Source organism: Typopeltis vanoorti, chromosome 25, assembly GCF_054136105.1.
Source record: "Typopeltis vanoorti isolate ZY-2024b chromosome 25, IOZ_Tvanoo_1.0, whole genome shotgun sequence".
Lineage (NCBI taxonomy): Eukaryota > Metazoa > Arthropoda > Arachnida > Uropygi > Thelyphonidae > Typopeltis > Typopeltis vanoorti.
In genome coordinates this window covers 80,441,662-80,463,328 of record NC_143573.1, presented here as the reverse complement: position 1 = coordinate 80,463,328, position 21,667 = coordinate 80,441,662, and the positions used below count along the sequence as shown (strand labels likewise).

The window sequence follows — 21,667 nt, the reverse complement described above, 5'->3', positions numbered from 1 at the left end:
TATACAGTCAGTTATTTACCCTATGCTACTGGTAAAAATCTTCAGTTCATTTTCAAAATTGATTACTCAATGATCTCAAGAGCTGTATTATTTTTTATTTTGTCCATCTCATTTAAGTGTCTCATCTAGCTATCATCCTTCTACAGTTCATGAATACTGCATGGTACATATCACTAAAGAAGTCTATAACCAGCCACTTACCATAGCTATAAAAGATTACTGATGTCGAAATTTTTCTACACCAGGACAAACACCACTGCATTTCTCAGACCATAATTTTTTGTGAGGCTATCATCACAATATTATTAGTACTTTCTTTGGCTTGCTCTTCCTAATACCCTATATGAACAGTGTGTGTTCTATCATAAAAATTAAGTTATTTCACAGAAACTGCAAATTTCTATGATGTATTGAATTTCTGTCCAGCAAATACAGTCTGCTAACTATAGTTAACTACAGTTAGCTAGTGCATTTAGTATTGCAAACTCACAAAAAACATCCCACAGAAAAATGGTATTCTAAATGAAATTCACTATAGCAAACTTTTCACTCCTGTATTTGTTCTAGTAAAAGTTGATACTGGATTTAATTTGTTACAATTTACAAAGTCTCACTCGGTATATGCTCTGAAGTTTGTAGTCTAGCAATTCCAGTTAATCATCTTCCTTACAGTAAAACAGTGAGACAACCAGCACCTGACCATGACTGATATGTAAAACCCTCCCCGTGTCAAATTTTGACCAAGTTCATTAGCAGCATATTTTGTCCTCTCTCAGCATCCACTATGCAAGCTTGTTCTGGAAAATTTCTTTTATCATAATAGCTAGTAAGCAATGATTATACCACAAATGTTAGTGAACCACTTATTACTTATTCCTACAAAAATCAATGAATATATATCACAAATCAAACTTTCATTCTGTAATTTGACCAAGTTAAAGAAAAATAGAGAATCTTTAGAATTAATGTAAAAATTTATGTCATATAAAATGGCATTTTTCACATTAAAATATTACTTAATTTTCATATGGAAACTCTTTGAAACAGCTTTGTGAATTATTTGCAAACGATTCCTTCTGTTCTATATAACTAGTGAAATTAAAAAGAAAATTACGACAAATCAGATGAAACGATCAATTTTACTTACAGGAAAGAAACCTGCTGGAGGCATTGGACCACCTGGCATTCCATCAGTGGGAGGTATCTGTCCTAATGGACTTGGTGCTGTTGGATTCTGCAAAACATTAAAGAAAGATGCAAATTTTTAAATGTCGATGCCAAATCAATGTTTGTATATTATAGTTTGGAATCATTTTTTAATTTTTTATTTACTGAAGTATTTTTAATGTGCTGTGCTTTTCTGACGGTTAAAATTGAAAATTCTGGCATTTAAAGAACAACACAATGAAGAGAGAGAGAGAGAGAGAAATTTAATCCATTTCAGATGGAAACTAGGGAAAAAAATAGAGTGCAGGGATGTCTCAAGCAATGTGAGCATAGAACACTTAGATCAAATACTTCCGATCTTGAAACTATTGAGACCTTGAACAATACAATAAATACATGAATAAAATAAAAACATAAATAAAATACATAAATAACAATACAATAAAAACCTAACAATCACACCAATAAAGAGCAATTAAGGGATATTGTTTTTGAGAATTTTTTTTTTTTTTTTAATTCTTAGTTTTTACTTTTTTCATATCAGGACAATATACGTGCACTATAATGAACTACCAAAAATTGCCAGCCTAAGTCACATAGAACCAAGACTAATCTAAGCTCACCATTATAAACAGTAAAAACACAATCTTCATGACAGTGAACTGAATTTCCTAGCAAATGAAGCAAATCTAGAATCAGTAGGATAAAGGAAATTAAAAAATTTATGATAGAATACAAAAGGAAAATCATGGGAAACAAAACAAAAGAAATGGCAGCAAATCATATGTTGAGAACACAAAACACTGGTGGGGAACCATACATAAAGCACTTTAACATGGAAACTACAAACAGAAACAGGAGTTCAACAAGAGGCCACCCTGCAATTGTATAAAAAGATGTGAGCAGGAGATTCTTTACGAGGGGTGTTTGGAGAGTGGAATGCACTGCGTGAGAAAGCAGACACATCAAATGAGTTTAAACTATGCTTCAGCATTGTTTGTAACAGCATGTGCTTCTGATAAGTCTTGACGCCATGGACGTCTTTCGTTAATAATAATGGGAAACATACAAAAAAAATATAAGATTACACTAGTGGCCAAAATTGTGGAAACCTTTTGGAAAAAAGTGTATTTTTGAGGTTTCATGGCTTATAACACCACTTTTGTTTGGTGTAATACCATGAAATTATATATCAATGGAAAGATAATTTAATCAAGAATGTAATGCAACGAAGTTTGTTCAATATCTATGAAAAGTTATAGCCAAATAACCAGAAAAAAGAAGCACAACTTGCTTAGGTTGATATGAAGTAGCTTTCGTCATTTGAATGTAGCCAATGAGCATGAGTGTTTAGAGAGCCAATCAGGTGTCATCTTGTTTTGGCAATGAGATAAGGTCACAGCAGGATTCAATTATTGATGTCATGTATTGTAGCTGAGAGAAGGACATTTGTCAGTGTGTTATGTGATTGCTTATCAAGTTGGTTGGGGTTTTTTTTTTTTTGTGTTCTTTCATTTAGTGAGCTTGTAAAACATAATAAAATTAAAGAAATAGCACAAAGAGTTGGGGTCACCCAGAGAGCGATGTAAAATAGTACTATCAAGTGAACAAGACTACAGTTATGAAGAAATTAGAAGAAAAATTGGTGAAAACTTAACCAAAAGGTGGCATTTCTAAATTTTTGAACAGGTATAAAGAGATTCAGTCACTACAAAACCAGACTGAAAAAGGCAAGAAAAGGTGCACAACAGCAAGTGATGATAGAAGAATTGAGAGACTGTGCCTATATGACAGAAGAAAATCATCTGGGTGTATACAAAATGAAATGGTGCAATACAATGTGAAGCGACTGTTCGGCGCAAACTGAAGAAATTTAGTCTAAATGCTAGAATTCCACGAAAAAAGCCATTTTTATTTCTCAAACAAAGGTTGAAAAGATTAAAAACTTGGCTTAAACCCATGTTAACTGGACAGCAGAACAATGGGACAGTGTTATTTAGAGTGATGAGACCAAAATCTACGTTTGGTAGTGATGGCATAAATTAAGGAGAAGAATCGGAGATTTGCATCCTGACTGCATTACACCTACTGTGAAATACCCACTTAGTGTTATGATCTGGGGTTGTATGACATCAAAAGGTGTGGACAGAATTTGCGTGATTAATGGAAATATAAATGCTCCAAAATACATAAATGAAATATTTGAGCCCAAACTGAAGCCTTCCACATGTGATCTTTTCCAAGATAATGAAGCATTTATATTTCAACAGGATTCAGTTCATGTCATGTTGCTGCGGTGTGCAAAACGTGGTTGAAGAAAATCACATTCCACTGCTGGAATGGCCCTCAACCCAATCGAAAATCTATGGAGCCGATTAAAGAAATTTGTTAGAAGCAACCACCAATAAAACCCAATTAATAGAAGCAATAATTCAATCTTAGTTTCACATTATAACAGCTGCAGAACTAAAAAAAGGTGAAGACGTTGTAAGGCCATAATTAACGCTAAAGGCTACCCAACTAAGTATTAACTCACATTGTGAGAATTTTTATATCTCATTTTTTCGGTGTGTTTCACTTTTCTTCTTTATAACTGCTGCTCTAATAAAAAAAATCCTTCATAAAAGTCATTGCATTACATTCTTGATTAAATTGATATATAATTTTATGGTATTACACCAAAAAAAAGTGGAGTTATGAGCCATCAAACCTCGAAAATACACTTTTTCCAAAAGTGTTTCCACAATTTTTGCCACTAGTGTATGTAATTATCATCAGATTCAAATTCCAGACCTGTACCCTCAAGGGATGTATTGGATATTATGATAGTACTACATGAAGAACTTACATCATTACAAACTTCCTATTAACAACTTTCCTATCAATCTGTTATCTTAAAACAAACCTTAAAACAGTTATCTGTCAAGAACATTATCAGATTTTATAATTCTGTCTTCTAAAGTACTTTTTACTGCATCAATCCACCTATATCTTGGTCTTCCTCTGGTTTTTTTTCCTGCCAACCTGGCAGAGAACACTTGTTTTGCTAATCTTTCCTCTCCCATTCTGTTCAAGTGACCACACCTTCTCTCTTCCATCATCTATGCGGATGATGATGAGGCCGAATGAACTCTTTCCACTTCTGTCTGTCCTGGGAGAGAGAGTGAATAATTCTGTACAGTTTTGTGTCGCTTGTTGCAATTTGGTTTTCAAGTCCTCTTTTATTTTGTCTATCCATCTAATTCTGGGCTGTCCTTTGGATCTTTTACTTCCCATCATTGTATTCAAGGCTTTAGATGGTAGTCTTTCTGTTCCCATGGCCAAACCATCGCATTCTTCTTTCCTGGATTTTGTCTATTATTATTATTTCTTGTTTTAATCGTTTCCTTATCTCTTCATTTCTTAGTTGATCCAGCAGAGATACTCCAAGTTTTGAGATTCCAGCATTCACTTCCATAGAGGAGTATTGTTTCATAGATTCTTATTTTTGTTACTTGTTTGATGTCTCTTGACGTCCATATTTTATTAAGTCGTCCAAAAGGTTGGGATGCTTGACTGATTAGTCTGTTTATATCTTTTATAATTTCACCATTGTACTCAATAAATCCTCCAAGGTAGGTGAAGTTTTCTACCTGCTCTAGATTCTTACTATCAATTTCCAGATTGGTGCTTCTTTTTCCTATTTGCATAATTTTTGTTTTGTCTATATTTAATCCAGATTTTATACACTCCTTTATTTTATCAGAAATTTGCTGTGGATTTTCTTCTGTGCTTGCAAGTAATGCAATGTCGTCTGCAAATTTTAAATTTGTCACATTTTTCCCATATATTTTGATTCCGGAGTCTTCATTGTTTAAGGCCTTACTGGTTGCTTCTTCCAGTGGAAGATTAAACAGGTCTGGTGACAGATTGCATCCCTGTCTTACTCTTCTCTGTGTGGAACCAGTTGGTTAAGGTGTCCTCCATTCGTACTGCACTTTCAGATTTCTCATATAGATTCTTTATTATTCTTATGGTTTTGTTGGGGGTGCTTAAGTGTCAAAGCTGTATAACTGAGAGGAGACCTCCACATAGCCTTTAAAGGAATGCGGAGAACCGACCAGGGCTTCTGACCTAATGTCCAATCCTCACCTTCTCGTGGTGCACCCTGTTGGGTATCTACTTTGATACTGAACGAACGAGGATGGGCTGGCAATTTGGGATTTAGCCGACCAAATTGTATTCTTATTGGTTAAACCAAAATAAAAAACGATGGTACAACATGACAAAATTTCATGCCGGCTGGGGCGTCGCCCGGTTAAACAAGGCCCCCGTTGTTTTCGCCAGGGAACCAGGGCAAACAGCGAAAAGTCAGCTACTGGAACAAATCTGAAAACAAACCCCAACTCAACATCACCAGAGTTAAAGATCGGTACTATCAATGTAAGAAGCCTGAATGGCAAAGAAATGGAGCTAGCTGAGGAATTAGATAAGTACCAGATCGACATAATAGGGGTGACTGAAACAAAAAAGACCAAAACTGGTGAGATCTTTCTGAGCAATAAATACAAAATGTTATATTCAGGCAATAACAATCAAGGAAAAGAAGGAGTAGCCATAGTATTCAACACAAAATACGAGGCTAATCTTCTTGAATGGCAGTCAGTCTCAAGTAGAGTAATGTGGGCAAATATGAGAATGGGGAACTGGACAATGAGACTTATTTGTACCTATGGTCCCACAGAAGGTTCTACTAAGGTAGAAGTGGAGGAATTTTTTGAGGCTTTAGAAAAAGCAACTGACACAATGAAAAAGGAAAAGTTGGTCCTTGTTGGGGATCTAAATAGTAGAGTAGGAAATGATTGTGAGACATACAAAAATATTTTGGGAAAATTTGGAGAAAAGAGCAAAGCTAATAATAATGGCAAATATCTGTTGGATTTCTGCTCAGGACATGGACTGGTTATTACTAACACCATGTTCCAACATAAAAATGTGCACAAATTCACATGGAGAGAAGAGGCTAGGAATAAGAAAAGTCTCATTGACTATGTTATTGTTGATAGTGATGTTTTCTCCCTGGTGCAGGACACCAGAGTGTACAGAGGATTTGAAATTGGAAGTGATCACTATTTAGTCTTGAGCAGGATAAAATTGAATTTCGTATTGAAAAGAATAACATGTAAGAAAGTTTTAAAGCGAATAAAAGTTGAGCAGCTCTCAGATGTGAACTGTAGACTAAAATACAGAAATATTATTGAAAAGAAAATGAAAGAGTTTGAGAACAGGAATCAAACCTTGGAGATTCAGTGGCAAACTCTGAAGGAAACATTGATTGATTCTGCCAGAGAGGCATGTGGTGAGGTTGTGTGCAAAGATAAAAAAATCAGAACTCCCTGGTGGACACAGGAAGTTAAAGAGGCAGTGAAGGAAAAGAAGAAAGCATATCAAAAGTTCCTGGCAAATAAGTCAGCTTTTACTCTTACAGAATACAGAGACAAATGTAAGAAAGCTAAACAGTGTGTAAAACTAGCTAAACAAAAGTCATGGGAGGACTTTGGCAAGAATATAGAAAATAAATATCAAGAAGGTGGCAAAATATTCTGGAGGTTGTTGAAGAAGCTTAGGAATGGAGGAAAGAGTGCTGTAAAAGGAATTAGAGATGATAAAGGTGAAATGAAAACAGGAGAAAAAGATATCCTTGAAGTATGGAGTAATTACTTTGAAAAACTGCGAAATGAAACAAGCAGTGATGACAGCACAGTGATAAAAAACACTGACCAGGCATGCAGTCAGGAATACATATCCATACTTGAAGTAGAAAAAGCCATCAAAGGCTTGAAATGTGGAAAGGCAGCAGGAGTAGATGATATTCGACCAGAAATGCTGAAGTATGGTGGTATAAGAGTCTTACAGTGGCTGCACTGCATAGTTCAGAAAGCCTGGACAGAGGGACGAATTCCCGATGATTGGAGTAGAGCTCTCATAGTACCCATATATAAAAAGGGAAATAAAACTGAATGTGAGAATTACAGAGGTATTTCCCTACTGAGTGTTCCTGGCAAGATCTATGCAAGTATACTTGAGAAACGGTTGAGAAGAATTGTGGAAGAAAAGCTTGGTGAAGAACAAGCTGGATTCAGGCCAAATAGAGGCTGTCAGGATCAGATCTTCACTTTACGACAAATAGTCGAGAAAGCATGGGAATATAACAAAGATCTGTATTTAAGTTTTGTCGATTTGGAAAAGGCATATGACAAGGTGCCAAGAGAGAAGCTATTCAATACGCTGCAGTTATATGGTGTCAATGGGGCATTATATCAAGCAATACTTAGTCTTTATTTGAGTTGTGAGTCAGCAGTTAGAATTGAAGGAAGTACAGGAAGATGGTTTAATGTTAAATCTGGTGTGAGACAAGGATGTACATTATCCCCTCTGTTATTCATTATCTATATGGATCACATTATGAAGGAATGTGGTATTAAACCTGATATCAAAATTGGAGATGTTAATGTCAGCTCTTTGCTTTTTGCGGATGATGTTATACTTCCAAATAAATCTGCTACAAGTCTGCAAGATTCTCTGACTAAATTGAATAGCTGTTGTAATAGATATGGTATGAAGGTCAGCAATAAAAAGACAAAGACAATGAAAATAGGCAGAATCATTGAAAATGTCAACTGTGTTGTGAACGGAGAACCTGTGGAACAAGTAAAACATTTCAGCTACTTAGGCACAATTTTTACTGAAGATGGTAAACTAAATACAGAAATAGACAACAGAATCAGCAAAGCTGGTATGGTGGGAAGTCAATTGAATAAATTCATATGGAATAAGAAAGAAATTAGTCGGAACACTAAATTAGCTGTATACAAGACTGTGTTCAAACCAATTTTAACTTATGGATCTGAGAGCTGGGTCAGAAGTAAAACACTTGACCAAAGACTAGAGACCGCAGATATGAGAGTCCTGAGAAAGATTAGAGGCGTGAACAGATGGCATCAATGGCAATATCATATTAAAAATGAGGATATTAGGAAAGAACTTGACATTGTCAGCATCCAGGAATGCGTTAGCAGAGCTAATCTCAGATGGTATGGTCACTTAAATAGAATGGGAGAGGAAAGATTAGCAAAACAAGTGTTCTCTGCCAGGTTGGCAGGAAAACGACCCAGAGGAAGACCAAGATATAGGTGGATTGATACGGTACAAAGTGCCTTAGACGATAGAAATATAAGATCTGATAATGTTGGAGTCTTGACAAGTAACAGACTGATTTGGAGGAAAATTGTAGATAGGAAGTTAGTAATGATGTAATTTTTTCGTGTAGTACTGTCATATCCTGTACACCCCTTGAGGGTACATGGCAGGAATTTGATGATGATGGTTTTGTTGGGAATTCCAAATTCTTCCATAGTTCTCTTCTATGGATTGAATCAAATGCCTGACGAAAATCCATGAAATTTATGTAGCAACTTTGGTTGTACTCTAGTGTCTTTTCTATTAGCTGTCTTAAGGTGAATAGTTGATCAATTGTGCTTCACCCTGGTCTGAAACCGGCTTGTTCTTCTCCTAGTTCCAGTTCTATATATGGCTTAATTTGTTTTTGGAGTATTTTTGTCAAAACCTTACTTGGAATACAGAGGAGGCTAATGCCTCTGTATTTATTGCATTCTGTTTATTCTCTTTTTTTGTATATAGGAGTTATGATTTGGTCCAATCAGTAGGCACTGCTTCGTTTTTGTAGATCCTTTCAAATAATGTTTTTAATGGTTCCAAAAATTGTTCCTTTCCTGCTTTTAAGAATTCTGCATGTATTTGATCAATGCCAGGTGCTTTCCTAGTTTTGAGTTTTTCTATGCTGTGTGCATAGATATCTCTTTGGTAAAGATATTTGTTTCTTCTTCCATTTCAGTGGCTGGAATCGTAATATCCTGGAAGCTGTTTTTATTATATAAATCTTTAAAGTATTCTTCCCATCTGGACATTCTTTTTGTTTTACTTTCAATTAGTTGTCCCTCTTTGTTTTGGATCATTATAATTTTTGTTGTCTGTGTCTTACTAATTTGGTCTATTTGTTTATATAATCCATGAAGGTTATTTTCTCTAGATAGCTTTTCTGCCATTTTGCATTTTTCTTCTAACCAGTTATTCTCATCTCTTTTAACTAGTTTTCTAATTTCTCTGGTTAATCTATTATATTCATTTCTGTTATAGTTCTGTTTTAATTTCATGCTTTTCCTTTAATCTCGTAAACTCTTTACTTCATTCGAGATCCATAGTGACCATACCACCCAAAATCAACTCCACTGACACATTCCTGGATGTTAACAATGTCAAGTTATTTTCCTAATATCATCGTCTTTAATATGCTTATTAAATTACTTAAGGAAATTACAACATACAAAGGATATAAATTTTTAATAAGCATGTATAACCAATGTCTAAGCCTGTCGAGAATTTTAATATAATACTGTCATTGATGCCATATGATAAAGGCCCCTAATCTTTCTCAGGACTCTCATATCTGTAGTCTCTAGTCAAGTGTTATTTCTAACCCAGCTCTCAGATCCATAAGTTAAAATTGGTTTGAACATCAGCTTGTGCACAGCTAATTTAGTGTTTTGACTAATTTCTCTCTTATTCTATATAAATTTATTCAGTTGACTTCTTACCATAGCAGCTTCGTTGATTCTGTTGTCTATTTCCATATGTAATTTACCATCTTCACTAAAAATTCTGTCCAATTATCTGAAAAGTTGTGCTTGTTCGATAGGTTCTCCATTCATGATGCAATTTATATTTTCAATGTTTTCACCTATTTTCATTGTCTTGTTATTGCTGATTTTCATACCAAATTTATTACAACAGTTATTCAATTTAGCCAGAGAATATTGCAGACTTGTACTGGATTTATTTAAGAGTATAACATCATCTGCATAAAGTAGATGTGAGATTAACATATCCAATTTCAATATCAGGTTTAATACTGCTTTCCTTCATGATGTGATCCATAGAGATCATGAATAACAAAGGGGATGATGTACATTCTTCTCTGACACCAGATTTAACATCTTCCTGTACTTCCTTCATGAGAAGGAAGTGTTTTTCTTCATTATGCAGTGCACTAAGAACAATAAAAATCACTACAAGAATTAGAGATACCACATCTGCCACTATCCTTTCATTTAAAAACCTGATTACACCCAAGCAACTAGGGAATAAATTTATCCATCCAGGACTACAGGTATACATTCAGCTTTAAGCATCAATTATAAATGAGTAAACTATTGTTTAATGGATTATGTATCTATCTTCACTGTTTACATTGCCGTCTAAGAAAATATAAACAGAACTCCTGTGACTTATAAGGAAGATAAAAGTGCATGTGTTACAACACATTTGACCAGTAAACGTACACCAAGACTACAGGTATACCGTATAGTCCAACATATTAGTTATAATCCATTCTTTATTATTTAATGGAATCTTCCCTCCCATCAGATAAAGCCTGTTATAAGTGTGATATACCTGTCTCATGCACGATCCAAGCTCCCAAGGGCAACCTTAAATATGCTTTGAATATATTTTGGAAGAAAACCAAACTTCTACATAGATCTTCATATAAACATGAACGTTTATATAAAGTAAGTGCTGAAGCCCTATGTCACAGACCTAATTTGAACCGTACTGATGTTCTTACTATCCCTAAAGTCTGGGAAATTGTCATCCTAAATTATGCAAAATAATTTTATATGTTATCTCATATTAATGGGGGTTTTTTTCAGTTATATTTTAATTTAATTCTATAACACGCTACTGCACGCATAGAGAGATTCCATTGTAAGCATGCACCCCTAACTGTATGTAATTCCTAGTATTGTTTGAATTAACTGTACTGAAGATGTCCTATGATACTTATGAAGAAATATTTACTTATTAAAATCTTATTACTGTAGTTACGTGTGTATGTTTAGTCTTAAATATGCTCGATATGAAGTAGGTTATATTTCACATCCTGGTTTTAAGTTAGCATTTGGGTATTTAGAGGAAATGTAACAAGTATTAAACAGCCTCTATCAGTCAAGTCAATATCAGCTTTCTGTGGCATGGTTTGTTTCAACAAAACTGGTGAAGTGAGTATTAATACATTAAAAGCACACCCTATGTCAACTAGATCTCTAAAGTGGTAGATGACTCATCACCCAGTGACACACCAGTCATGCTTAGTGGAGGCATGAAGTGGCTACTGCACTTTTTGGTCTCCAGAGTAGGATCCTTGATTTTGTCCATGACCAAAATATCTTCTCACATGCAGCACAGGTAATTGCATTGTGGCATGCTCACAACACAATGTTATTGACAAACTAGAGAGCTAACATGTCTTCTTTTGAGAGTACAGAAGCAATGTTATCCAAGATGGCCAAGTGAGAATATCTGCACTCCCATCAATTTCCACATGTTCAAATCCCATTGCAGACATCAATTTTTGTCAACGTCTTAAGATGAAAGATGAATTTCACCCTCCTGTGCAAGGCCGTCTCTGTTAATTGAAGGCAGCTTAAAGTTCTGTGTCTGATCACAGAACGGAGTTTTTAAACTGTAGTAAAAATAGAAAAAAAATCCTTAGCGTGCTTACAGCAACATACAAGTTTACAGCCTTTTGCAGATGGGAAACACAAGAACTCCAGCATTATTCACAAACTACAATGAACAGCCCACAAATGCAAAACCATCATTAACAAGGTTAAAACTAACCTCAGAAAGGCTAAACGTAGAAAACTCTCCACTTTATGTCAATTGCCATGACTTCTGGTTCTCTCGAAAATATTTGGGCACAAATTTTGTCCATCTGTAGACAAAAGTAGTCATTTTTATCATCAAAACTATGTATTATGTGATGTAGTACTACCCAAATGGTAGTACAACATTAAGATACAGCTGATCGCCTGGTATCATTCATCAATCAGACTCCAGCAGAGAGGACGAAAACAGATCACCTCCTACTTTACACAGAACATTGTATTGCAAACCACCATTGAACTACCAGTAAGACACCCAAAGCATCTTCAGCAACTTGGATGTAAAAAACGTTTGGTTCTGATGAAATCTCATCAGTTGTACTTAAGAGATGTGCTTCCAAACACCTGTTCTTTATCATCAATGCACTATTTTATACGCATCTGGCATCCACCTATATGCTCATGCTATATAGGTCGATGCCAGACCTATAGCATATATATACAGCAAATTCCAAAACAATTTATATTCTGGTTTTAATCCTTCATTCCAGCATGAACAAAAAAAAGTGTATGTGTGAAGTATCCTTATATATGAACGCTATTGACTTCACAGCAACTGTCTCAATATTTCATAATACACACACTATGGGCAGAGTCCCAAGCTGGTCTGCTCGTACCGATCTCAAATCCTATTTAGTGTTGATGATGATAGCACTCTCCAGTTATCTGCAAACTTCAAATTTATGACAGGTTGCTTCAAACAGTGTAATGGATATTATGATAACATTAGATGAAAAAGTTGTATCATTGCTAACTACCAACTGACAATTTTCCTCAAAAACGAATCTTATCTATCAAGACTCCAATATTATCAATCTCAAATTTCTTTCTTTCAAGGCACTTTTTATTTTATCAAATCACCAAAATCTTCTTCTGGATCTTTTTTTTCCTGCCATCTGGGCAAAGAAAACTTGTTTTGCTAAACTTTACTCTCCCTTTCTGTTTCAGTGACCATACCACATGCGATTAGCTCTTTTCACACAAATACACAGACAACTGAATGCTCACAATGTCAAGTTCTTTCCAAATATCCTCATTTTCAATTTGATACTGCCACTGATACCATCTGTTCACTCCCCTAATCCTTCTCAGAATTCTCATATCTAAATCTCTCGTTTATGATCGAGTGTCACATCTACCAGAATTTGCATAAGTTTGAACACAGTCTTCTATACAGCTAGCTTAGTGTTTTGACTAATTTCTCTCTTATTCCATATAAGTTCAACTGAATTCCAATTCCACATTTAATTTGACATTTTTTCATTAAAACTTGTGATTAAATAGCTGAAATGTTTTACTTGTTCTATTGGCTCTTTATTCAAGAAGCAATTGATATTTTCAATGTTTCTACCTATTTTAATTGTCTTTTTATTGCTGATTTTCCTATCAAGTTTATTACCAGTAATAAACTTGATAGCTAATAATGTAATCCATGTAGATGATGAATAACATTTGAGATAAATGTGCACCCTTGTCTCAAACCAAATTTAACATCAAACAATCTTCTTGTACCTCCTTCAATTCTAACTATTGACTTATAGACTAAATACTGCTTGATATAACATCCCATTTACACCATGTAGATGTAGTGTGTTTTGAACAGTTTTTCTCTTAGTACCTTGGTCATATGCCAGTTTTTTAAAATCCAGTTAATTCTTCTACAGGCTTTGCTTCCATTCCACAATATTTCTTAACCTTTACTCAAGTGTTATTATTATTACTATTATTTGGTAACCTCCATGGAGTCACTCATTGTGGATATACTTGTATAAATCTTACTAAGAAACTCAGCAGTGGAATTCCTCTAATTCTCACACTGCTTCATTTCCCTTTTTTACAGATGGATACTATAGAAGCTGAAATCCAATCTTCTGGAATTCGATCCTGACTAGGCCTTCTGAATTGCATTGCATTCCTGTTGAGCGTTTTCCTCCACCGTGCTGTTACTGCTAGCTTCATTTATCAATCTTTCAAAAGAAATTATTCCAAGCATCCAGAACATTATCTTCAGAATCCATATTACCGTGATTATCAATTCCTTTTACAGTACTCTTTCCTCCATTTCTAAGTTTTTTAATAGCCTCTGAAGTATTTTGCCACCTTCCTGAGATTTTCTATATTCTTACCAAAGTATACTGATGACTTTTTGTTTAGCTAGTTTTACATAGTTCTTTACTTTCTTGAAATTTTTTTTCTAAAAAGCGAAAAAAAGAAGAGAATATTCTCTAAGAGCATGATTGCTATGTACTTTCGATTCAACCAATCCAAACACTCTTTTTTCCTTGACTGCCTATAACTATAACGAGTCCACCATGGAGTTGTGATTTTTCTAATCTTGCAGATAACCTCATCACATGTCTCTGTGGATGAATTGATCAATGTTTTCTTCAAGGTTTGGTTAGTGTGTTCAAATTCTTATTTTTTCTTGAATAAATATTTATGTATTTAAGTCTACAGTTAACCTAATGCATGACAAAATTTGTAGTGCTCAAACATCAAATTCTATAGTAAGTGTCCTAAGTGCTAATCTCAATATCATCCTGCAATGGGAAAATTCTTCTCTATACATTTGACAATGCCCAACTTACATCGTGATCATTATTTTTGCCACTAGTGTATGTATGTAATTATCATCAGCATCAAATTCCAGAGTCTGTTCTGGGACCAACTCTTATTCTTAGCCTTTCCTAGCATAATCACATCTATAGTATACTTGGCATCCTCTTTCACTCAATGCAGTACTTTTCATCTGTTCAGCGACTCTGTGCAAATTCAAAATCCAACCAATCCTGGAATAACGTAAAAGATCATTCACTACAAATGTGAATGTTCTGCAGTAGCACACTTAAAACCTCTAAAAATTCCTCATGCTGTTCAAAAGAGCAGTTCAGCTGACTGATAATTCTGCTCTAACTCACTCTTTATTCAGCCATTATCTCACACACAACTTTCATATTGGGTCACTTCTACAGAGATTTCCATAACTAAAATCCATTATTCTCACTATTTTTTGCTAAACCTACAAAACATTCCATTTAGCACTACCAAATAGATAAATAGATAATTCCATTTAGCACTACCAAAGTGCTAAATGGAATTATCTCCAAGATTTCCATAGTTCTTTTTCAGAAGCCAATTACTGTATGATCCAAACAGCTACCCCCAACCAAATCAGCATTTGGTTGGATAGCTGTTTAATGTATAGCTGCGGTAGATGATAGATGTTTAATAATAATTGTTACTAGGAGTGTCATCATTCCACAGTCTGCTGCTAACCCTTTACCAAAGCCTGTTTCTCTCAAAAAAAAAAGACACTGCAACCACCCAAGATAAAAAAATTCCACATATATTAAATGGCTGAAGTCAAACATGCCAACTTCTCACTCATCTTATGCTGCAGCCTGAAACAAGCATAAGAAAATCAATAATTTCAAAGCTGATTTATAAAGGCCAAATGCAACGAAGCTTGTCTCTCTTTTCGACACGAACAGTCAAATCTTCTGGCCCCTTGCTAATGCTTCTAAGCATTAGCAAGGGACCAGAAGATTTGATCCTGTCCTTCATTGTTTCCACTTCTCACATCCATGATGATGTTACACAAAAGGTAATGCAGATCTTTTCCTCCAACTCTTGAAAAGATGACCAAGGCAAATCACCAAATATACTATGAACTGCTCACAGCATGCCTCCAATCTTTTGTCAGGAATTCAGAAAAATCCAGTCATGACACTAATAATAAGTCTAGATGCTATCACTCCAGTTGTGCTAAAAGCTTGTTCCCAAGAATTGACAATCATCCTGCTCATCTAGTATCCAGCCAGCAGCATAGAGGCAAATCTTAACAGCCTGTTCATACTAAGAGACATAAGTCAGCCGAAAACCTAACCCCCCCCCCCTCCTGTGCTCACCTTGATTTTGTCTAAAGTAATTAAGAGTTCATTAACAGCCAACTTCTTCATTGCAAGGGTACCCATTAATTAATGATCACTTATATGGATTCCATCATTCTCACCCTATAAGAGACCTCCTCGCTAGCCTGAACCCTCTTTGAACATGCCATGTTCAAAGCGGGTTAATAGAGGGAGATGAACGATATGGTCTCTTATAGGGTGAGAATGATGGAATCCATATCTGACCACATATCTTGCATCAAGTCTTCTCTCACCAAGCTACCATCTTATTGTTTCCCAGATTGCAGATTCTTCGCTGGTTGTTCACTACATGTTACAGTAAATGAATTCCTCTCAAATTTCTTTATCTATGCTGGAGCACCCCAGGATTCCTTGCATTTGTCCAGGCTCTTCTTATATAATGACCTTCTATAACCTCAAATCCTATCCATAGTTTTGCTTATGATAGTACTCTCCATTGTTCTTCCACATTCAAGAAATCCTCACCTAATAGATCTCATCTACAAGATCTTCCTTATATAACAATGTCTTAAAACCACTGATGTCATCATTCTCAAATGGGGTGAAGATAAATACTGTATTTCAATGCTATCAAAACCCATTTCAATGTTGTAATCTTATAACCAAGAAGAAACAGCCTAAATTAACCATTTTGAGCCTCCTGTGGCCTCCATTCGACACAACCACTACTTCCTTGCAAAACTAGCATTTTAGAAATTCCAAATCCAACTGACATTAGAATACTGTTCTCCCATTTGTGGGATGATGCCAAGGCCTCCATCTAACTAATAGATGACTCCTCTCTCAGGCCCACCCCTTCACTTTCTTATAGGCTCTGTGTTCCCAATTTTTTTTTTTTAAATAGGTAACATTATGGGCATTGCTCCACCAAAATGGCTAATATTTCTTCACTTTCCTCTAATCTTGTAAGACAATGTATGAGTAGCCACTGATCAACATCTATACACAGTTCAAACTCAATGAACTAACTTCTCATCTTCCTTCATTTTATTTACTTCTTAGTGAAGAATTTATGTAGATACAACACGTGTTAGAATAATTACTTAACTTATAATTAAAAAAAATAATATTCTAGTTTCGACCTCTGTATTGAAGTCATCAAGAAAACAAACATGTATACAGGACACAAGCTAGATGACACTACACAAAAGTAAGATTAATTTAAATGCTTTGTTAATCATTTACTCTAGCCTGACACCTGGCAAACAAAATATTTATTTAGCAACTTAAAACACATACAAAATTAACTCACAAAATAAAATAAACTTTTCATACATATCAGTATAATAATAATATACAAATGATAAATTAAGTTTTCTAGCGGAACTACATCAAACAATTTCTAAAGTGCTCTCATATTAAGGTTTTCTTCTGTTTGGGGTTGTTCTAGATGCTATATGGTTTGAAGATAAGTCCTTAAATTCTTGGAATGATTAATCCATCATTCTTGTTTAGATTTGGATGATGTTTCAGCATTTCACAGACTTATTTGAACTTTCTTTCAAACCTGGTTTTGGTGCAGTGTAGGGACTTCGTGCCTTTTCAATCTATTCTGCGACTTGTTTGAAGTCTGTGGTCTGACAAGCCTGTTTTACCATGGAGGAATTCAATGTGATGTTTGTGTTCATCTTTTCTTATTGGTGCATCCTATGTAAGGTAGGTTGCAAGTGCGAATTTTGTAAACTCCTGAGTGGGCAACGTATGGAAGAGACCATTTGGATGAACTGAGCAAGTTTCTTAATTTTACATGAAATTTGCCTTAATATTGTATTTGTGTAATGTTTATCTATTTTCTTCTGATATGTTCCTAATGTATGGTATGGTATGGCAAGGCATTCTTTTAATCTTTTTTGCTTTTAGTGATATCTTCGTGGAGAAGAGCTTATGAACTTTTTTTTTTTTTTTTTTGTAACCATTTTTTACAATGATTATTTATTAGCCATTATAATGTCTAATAATTTAATATTCTTTGTTCAGCCTCCTCATCGGAACGAATTGTTATGGGATCATGTGTTTGAAAGTGCTGATGACCCCCCCCTAAGTCAATAGTTTGTGTTGGATGGTGGTATGAATTTTTATGTATTTATTGGCACATGTATGTGGGTTTGCAGTAGACCATGAAGGAGAGGCCAACCTGATGGAAGACGTGTGACTAACGTGTCTAAAAAAGGAAGAATTATTGTTTTCAATCTCTATAGTGAATTGGATACATTCATGTTGTTTGTTCAGGTAGCTTAGGAATGTACAGGTGACTCTCGTATAACGTGGTACTTATACAACATGGTTTCGATATAACACGGTCTACAAATTGTAGTAACCCTTGTTCAACGATGTACTTATATAACACGGTTGAGATAAAAAAATGGTCTACAAATTGCAATAGCCCTTTATTATCTTTTCATATGTATTTCACCATCCGACTTGAAAATCAAATTTTATCTTCGTTAAATTTGCATCTGTCCGTATCACGTATGTAGTTATAAGTAGCGAATTTATGTTAGGGGAAATACCCTTTAGTGGGCATGTACGTCAATTGTTTACCATATAAAGTGTTTATTGTTGAAAATTGTCTTAGTTTTCTGCCAGGTAAGCACATTAAAATCATAAGTGTATTAATTTCATGCTGGGCACTTTATTTTCTGGTGAGTTACATACATAATTAATATGTAATGCTTTTTTTTATTTAAAAAAAATATTTTTATAGTAATGGTCACAAACTGCAACAAGAGCAAAAAAACCAACATTGAAAAGAAAATTTATTTCTCTCGAAAAAAAAATTAAAATCTTGGATCGGTTGAAAAATGGAGAAAAACCAAGAGCTGTTGCAAGGAATTTAAATGAATCGGCAATCCAAACAAAAAATCCGAGAAAGTGTTTATTGCTTGGTCAATGGTAAGTGCAAAGCACATTGCTTGTGTATGTGATATTCTAATGGGAAAAATGGAGAAATTTCTAATGATATGGGTAGAAATTGCACTCGTAAGAAAATTCCTTTTGATGGAAATCTTATTAAACAAAAAGCTCTCACAGTTTATAAACATTCATGATGCCGAACTAATGGGAAAAATGGAGAAATCTCTAATGGGTAGAAGATTGCACTCGAAAGAAAATTCCTTTTGATGGAAATCTTATTAAACAAAAAGCTCTCACAGTTTATAAACATTCATGATGCAGAACCAGGTGTTCAATGCAGATGAATCCGGGTTATATTGGGGGGAAAAATGCAAAAACGCACCTATATTTCGAAAAATGAAAAATCCTGGATTCAAAGTTTCTGAAGATAGAATTGCTCTACTGTTTTGTAGAAATGCATCAGGTGATTACATGACAAAACCAATGCTTATTAACCGATCCTCAAATCCTCGTGCTATGAAAGATTAAAACATGCGCTTTATTTTATTTTGCCTAAAACATTTTATGTGCAATGAAGTTTTTGTATAATTTGTAATTTTTATTTTATACTATGCATGTTTCATAATTTATATATTTTCATAACTTATATGAATTAAATAAAAATATATTTTTGTTGGATATGTCAGTTGTTTACATAGTTTTTTAAAAAAAAACTGATTTCGGAATATAACCCTACTTTTACTGTGTGATCCGAGTTTCGCATAATGCAATTTATATAATGCGGCATTTATATGGAACTTAACATCTGTATTATATGAGGGTTACCTGTATTTAATGTTTCACAGCTGTGGAGCCAAATGGTAAAAATATCATCAACATATCTGAGCCAAACTTTGGGCTTTAGACTTGCTGAATCTAGAGCTCGTTGCTCAAAGTCTTCTATGCAAAAGTTATCTATAGGGAAGTTAAGTGGTGAGCCCATGACTGTACCTTCGTTTTGTAGGTAAAAATTTTGCTACAGAAAATACCTAGAGCAAAGTAGATGGCAAAGTGCAAAGAAGGCTGTGATATCAGGCAGAAATGTATTCTGTATGAGAAGAGTAGTATCACTGATCAGGACATTAGTGTAAAGAGCAGTTATGTCAAAGCTGACTAACATAATCTTCATCACTGAATGTGACATTTCTAATTTTATTTATGAAGTGTTGGGTATATATATATATATATATATTTTTTTTTTTTTTTTTTTTTTTTTTTTTAATGTAGAAGGAGGAATGACCTTCCAACTCTGCTAGTTTCTTGGCTAAGTGATAACTGGGGCTGTCGATTCCTTTAACTATCAGTAGCGGTAAAAGTTTGTTATGTGTATTTTTGGTAGGCCATAAATTATAAGAGCACAGATATAATGTGGTATTAGTTTATTAATTGTTTCCTCTGGACACATGATCACTGATTAATCTGTTTTCTTTTTTTTATGCAGTTTGTAGTAAATCATTTGGTTCATGTTGCAATCAGATACAAATCGATTCATTTTTTCCAGGTATGCTGTGCGATCAAGGACGACAGTAGCATTTACTTTATCTGCTTTGCTAATAATGATGTCTCTTATTTCTTAAAGATTTAAGAGCCAATTTTTCTGCTTCGGTTAAGTTGCAACTTAGCTGTTTATTGGAATTTAGTACATATGATTTTTCCTTTCATATTTTATCGGCTATGTTGGAGCAGAGGGATTTTAGATCTCTTTCAATGTGTTAAAAATGAAATCTAGTTTGTTTACTGACCTTGGTGCAACAGAATAGTTCAGACTTTTTTTTTCAGAAGCGAGATTTCTCCTTCATTAAGGTTGCAGCTGGATGCATTGATGACTTGGTCTGTTGGTGGTTGATTGCTCCCTTCACTTGTTAGAGTTCGACTGCTCCTCTGGACACGGCATTCGGATTTTCTGATGCTTTGTTGCTTCAGTCCTCGAAACTTAACTATTAGTTTTTATCTTTGTTCTTAAATGACACGTTTTGCAGAGTCGTCTCCAGAATATCCCAAACACCAGAATTTATATAGTCAATAGCACTAATTTTTGTTGTAGAACATTATTTTGGGTAATTGCTAGATTTTTGTGGGCATTGTGGATTTGTTCTTTCAACAAAGCTTTATCCATACGGACATAAATGCAGAGCATTATGAGTGAAGTAAACTGCTTTTTCTCAAAATCATTTTACAAAGGCTAGCCAATTAACAAAGAAAAGCGGATTTTCCGCGCGGTTAGCCTAGTGGTTATGCGCTTCGCAACCATTTGCCTGGGGAAGGAGTGTCCTAGGTTCGATTCCCGTTGGTGACGTGAGGAGCTGAAGGATCTTCCTCAGCCATAGCCAAGTTAGCCAGTCTTGGGCGTGGACAGCAGGGTTTTTCCTGCAGTTTATTCTGGGGTTTTTCATCCCGCAAAGCAGGCAAACTGGCCTTGAGAACTCAACACTACAGGCCATAGGATACACCGAAGCATAAGGCTGACCACCTTATCCTGTAAACGGAGTGAGGTCCGATGATCAATGGACCCTTGACACTGCAAGGTAAAAGAGGGTATAAGGAAGATGAGATGAAGCGGATTTTCTTCTTACTATAGTGGCAACATTGCTTGTGGGTCAACTCTCCATGGAATATGACAATTCTTTCTTTTAATGATACACACACAACACATGAGCTCTAGATTCAGCATGCCTAAAACCAAAGTCTTGCTCGGACTAGTTGATATTTTTGCCATTTGGCCCCACGGCTGAAAAACATTAAATACATTCTTTAACTACCTGAACAAACAACACAAAACATATCCAATTCACCATCAAGATTGAAAACAATAACTCTTTTCCTTTTCTAGACACACCTGTCATGTCTTCCTTCAGACTACCTTTCCTTCGCAGTCTACTGCAAACCTACACACAC

At 34.9% G+C, this 21,667-nt stretch overlaps 1 protein-coding gene across 8 annotated transcripts in view; it reads right to left on the bottom strand.

Annotated features, from left to right (window-relative positions):
* The window catches only part of LOC150092876 (single-stranded DNA-binding protein 3-like), an 846,537-nt gene that overhangs the window by 719,746 nt on the left and 105,124 nt on the right, over positions 1-21,667 (bottom strand). For all 8 annotated transcript variants that reach the window (XR_016550498.1, XM_090414347.1, XM_090414349.1 and 5 more), the window contains one exon: positions 1,148-1,234. Coding sequence is in view for 7 of the 8 variants with exons in the window: in XM_090414347.1 (XP_090270473.1) it covers positions 1,148-1,234 (87 nt within the window). In the remaining variant the exon portion in view is untranslated. The remainder of the gene's footprint in view (positions 1-1,147; positions 1,235-21,667) is intronic.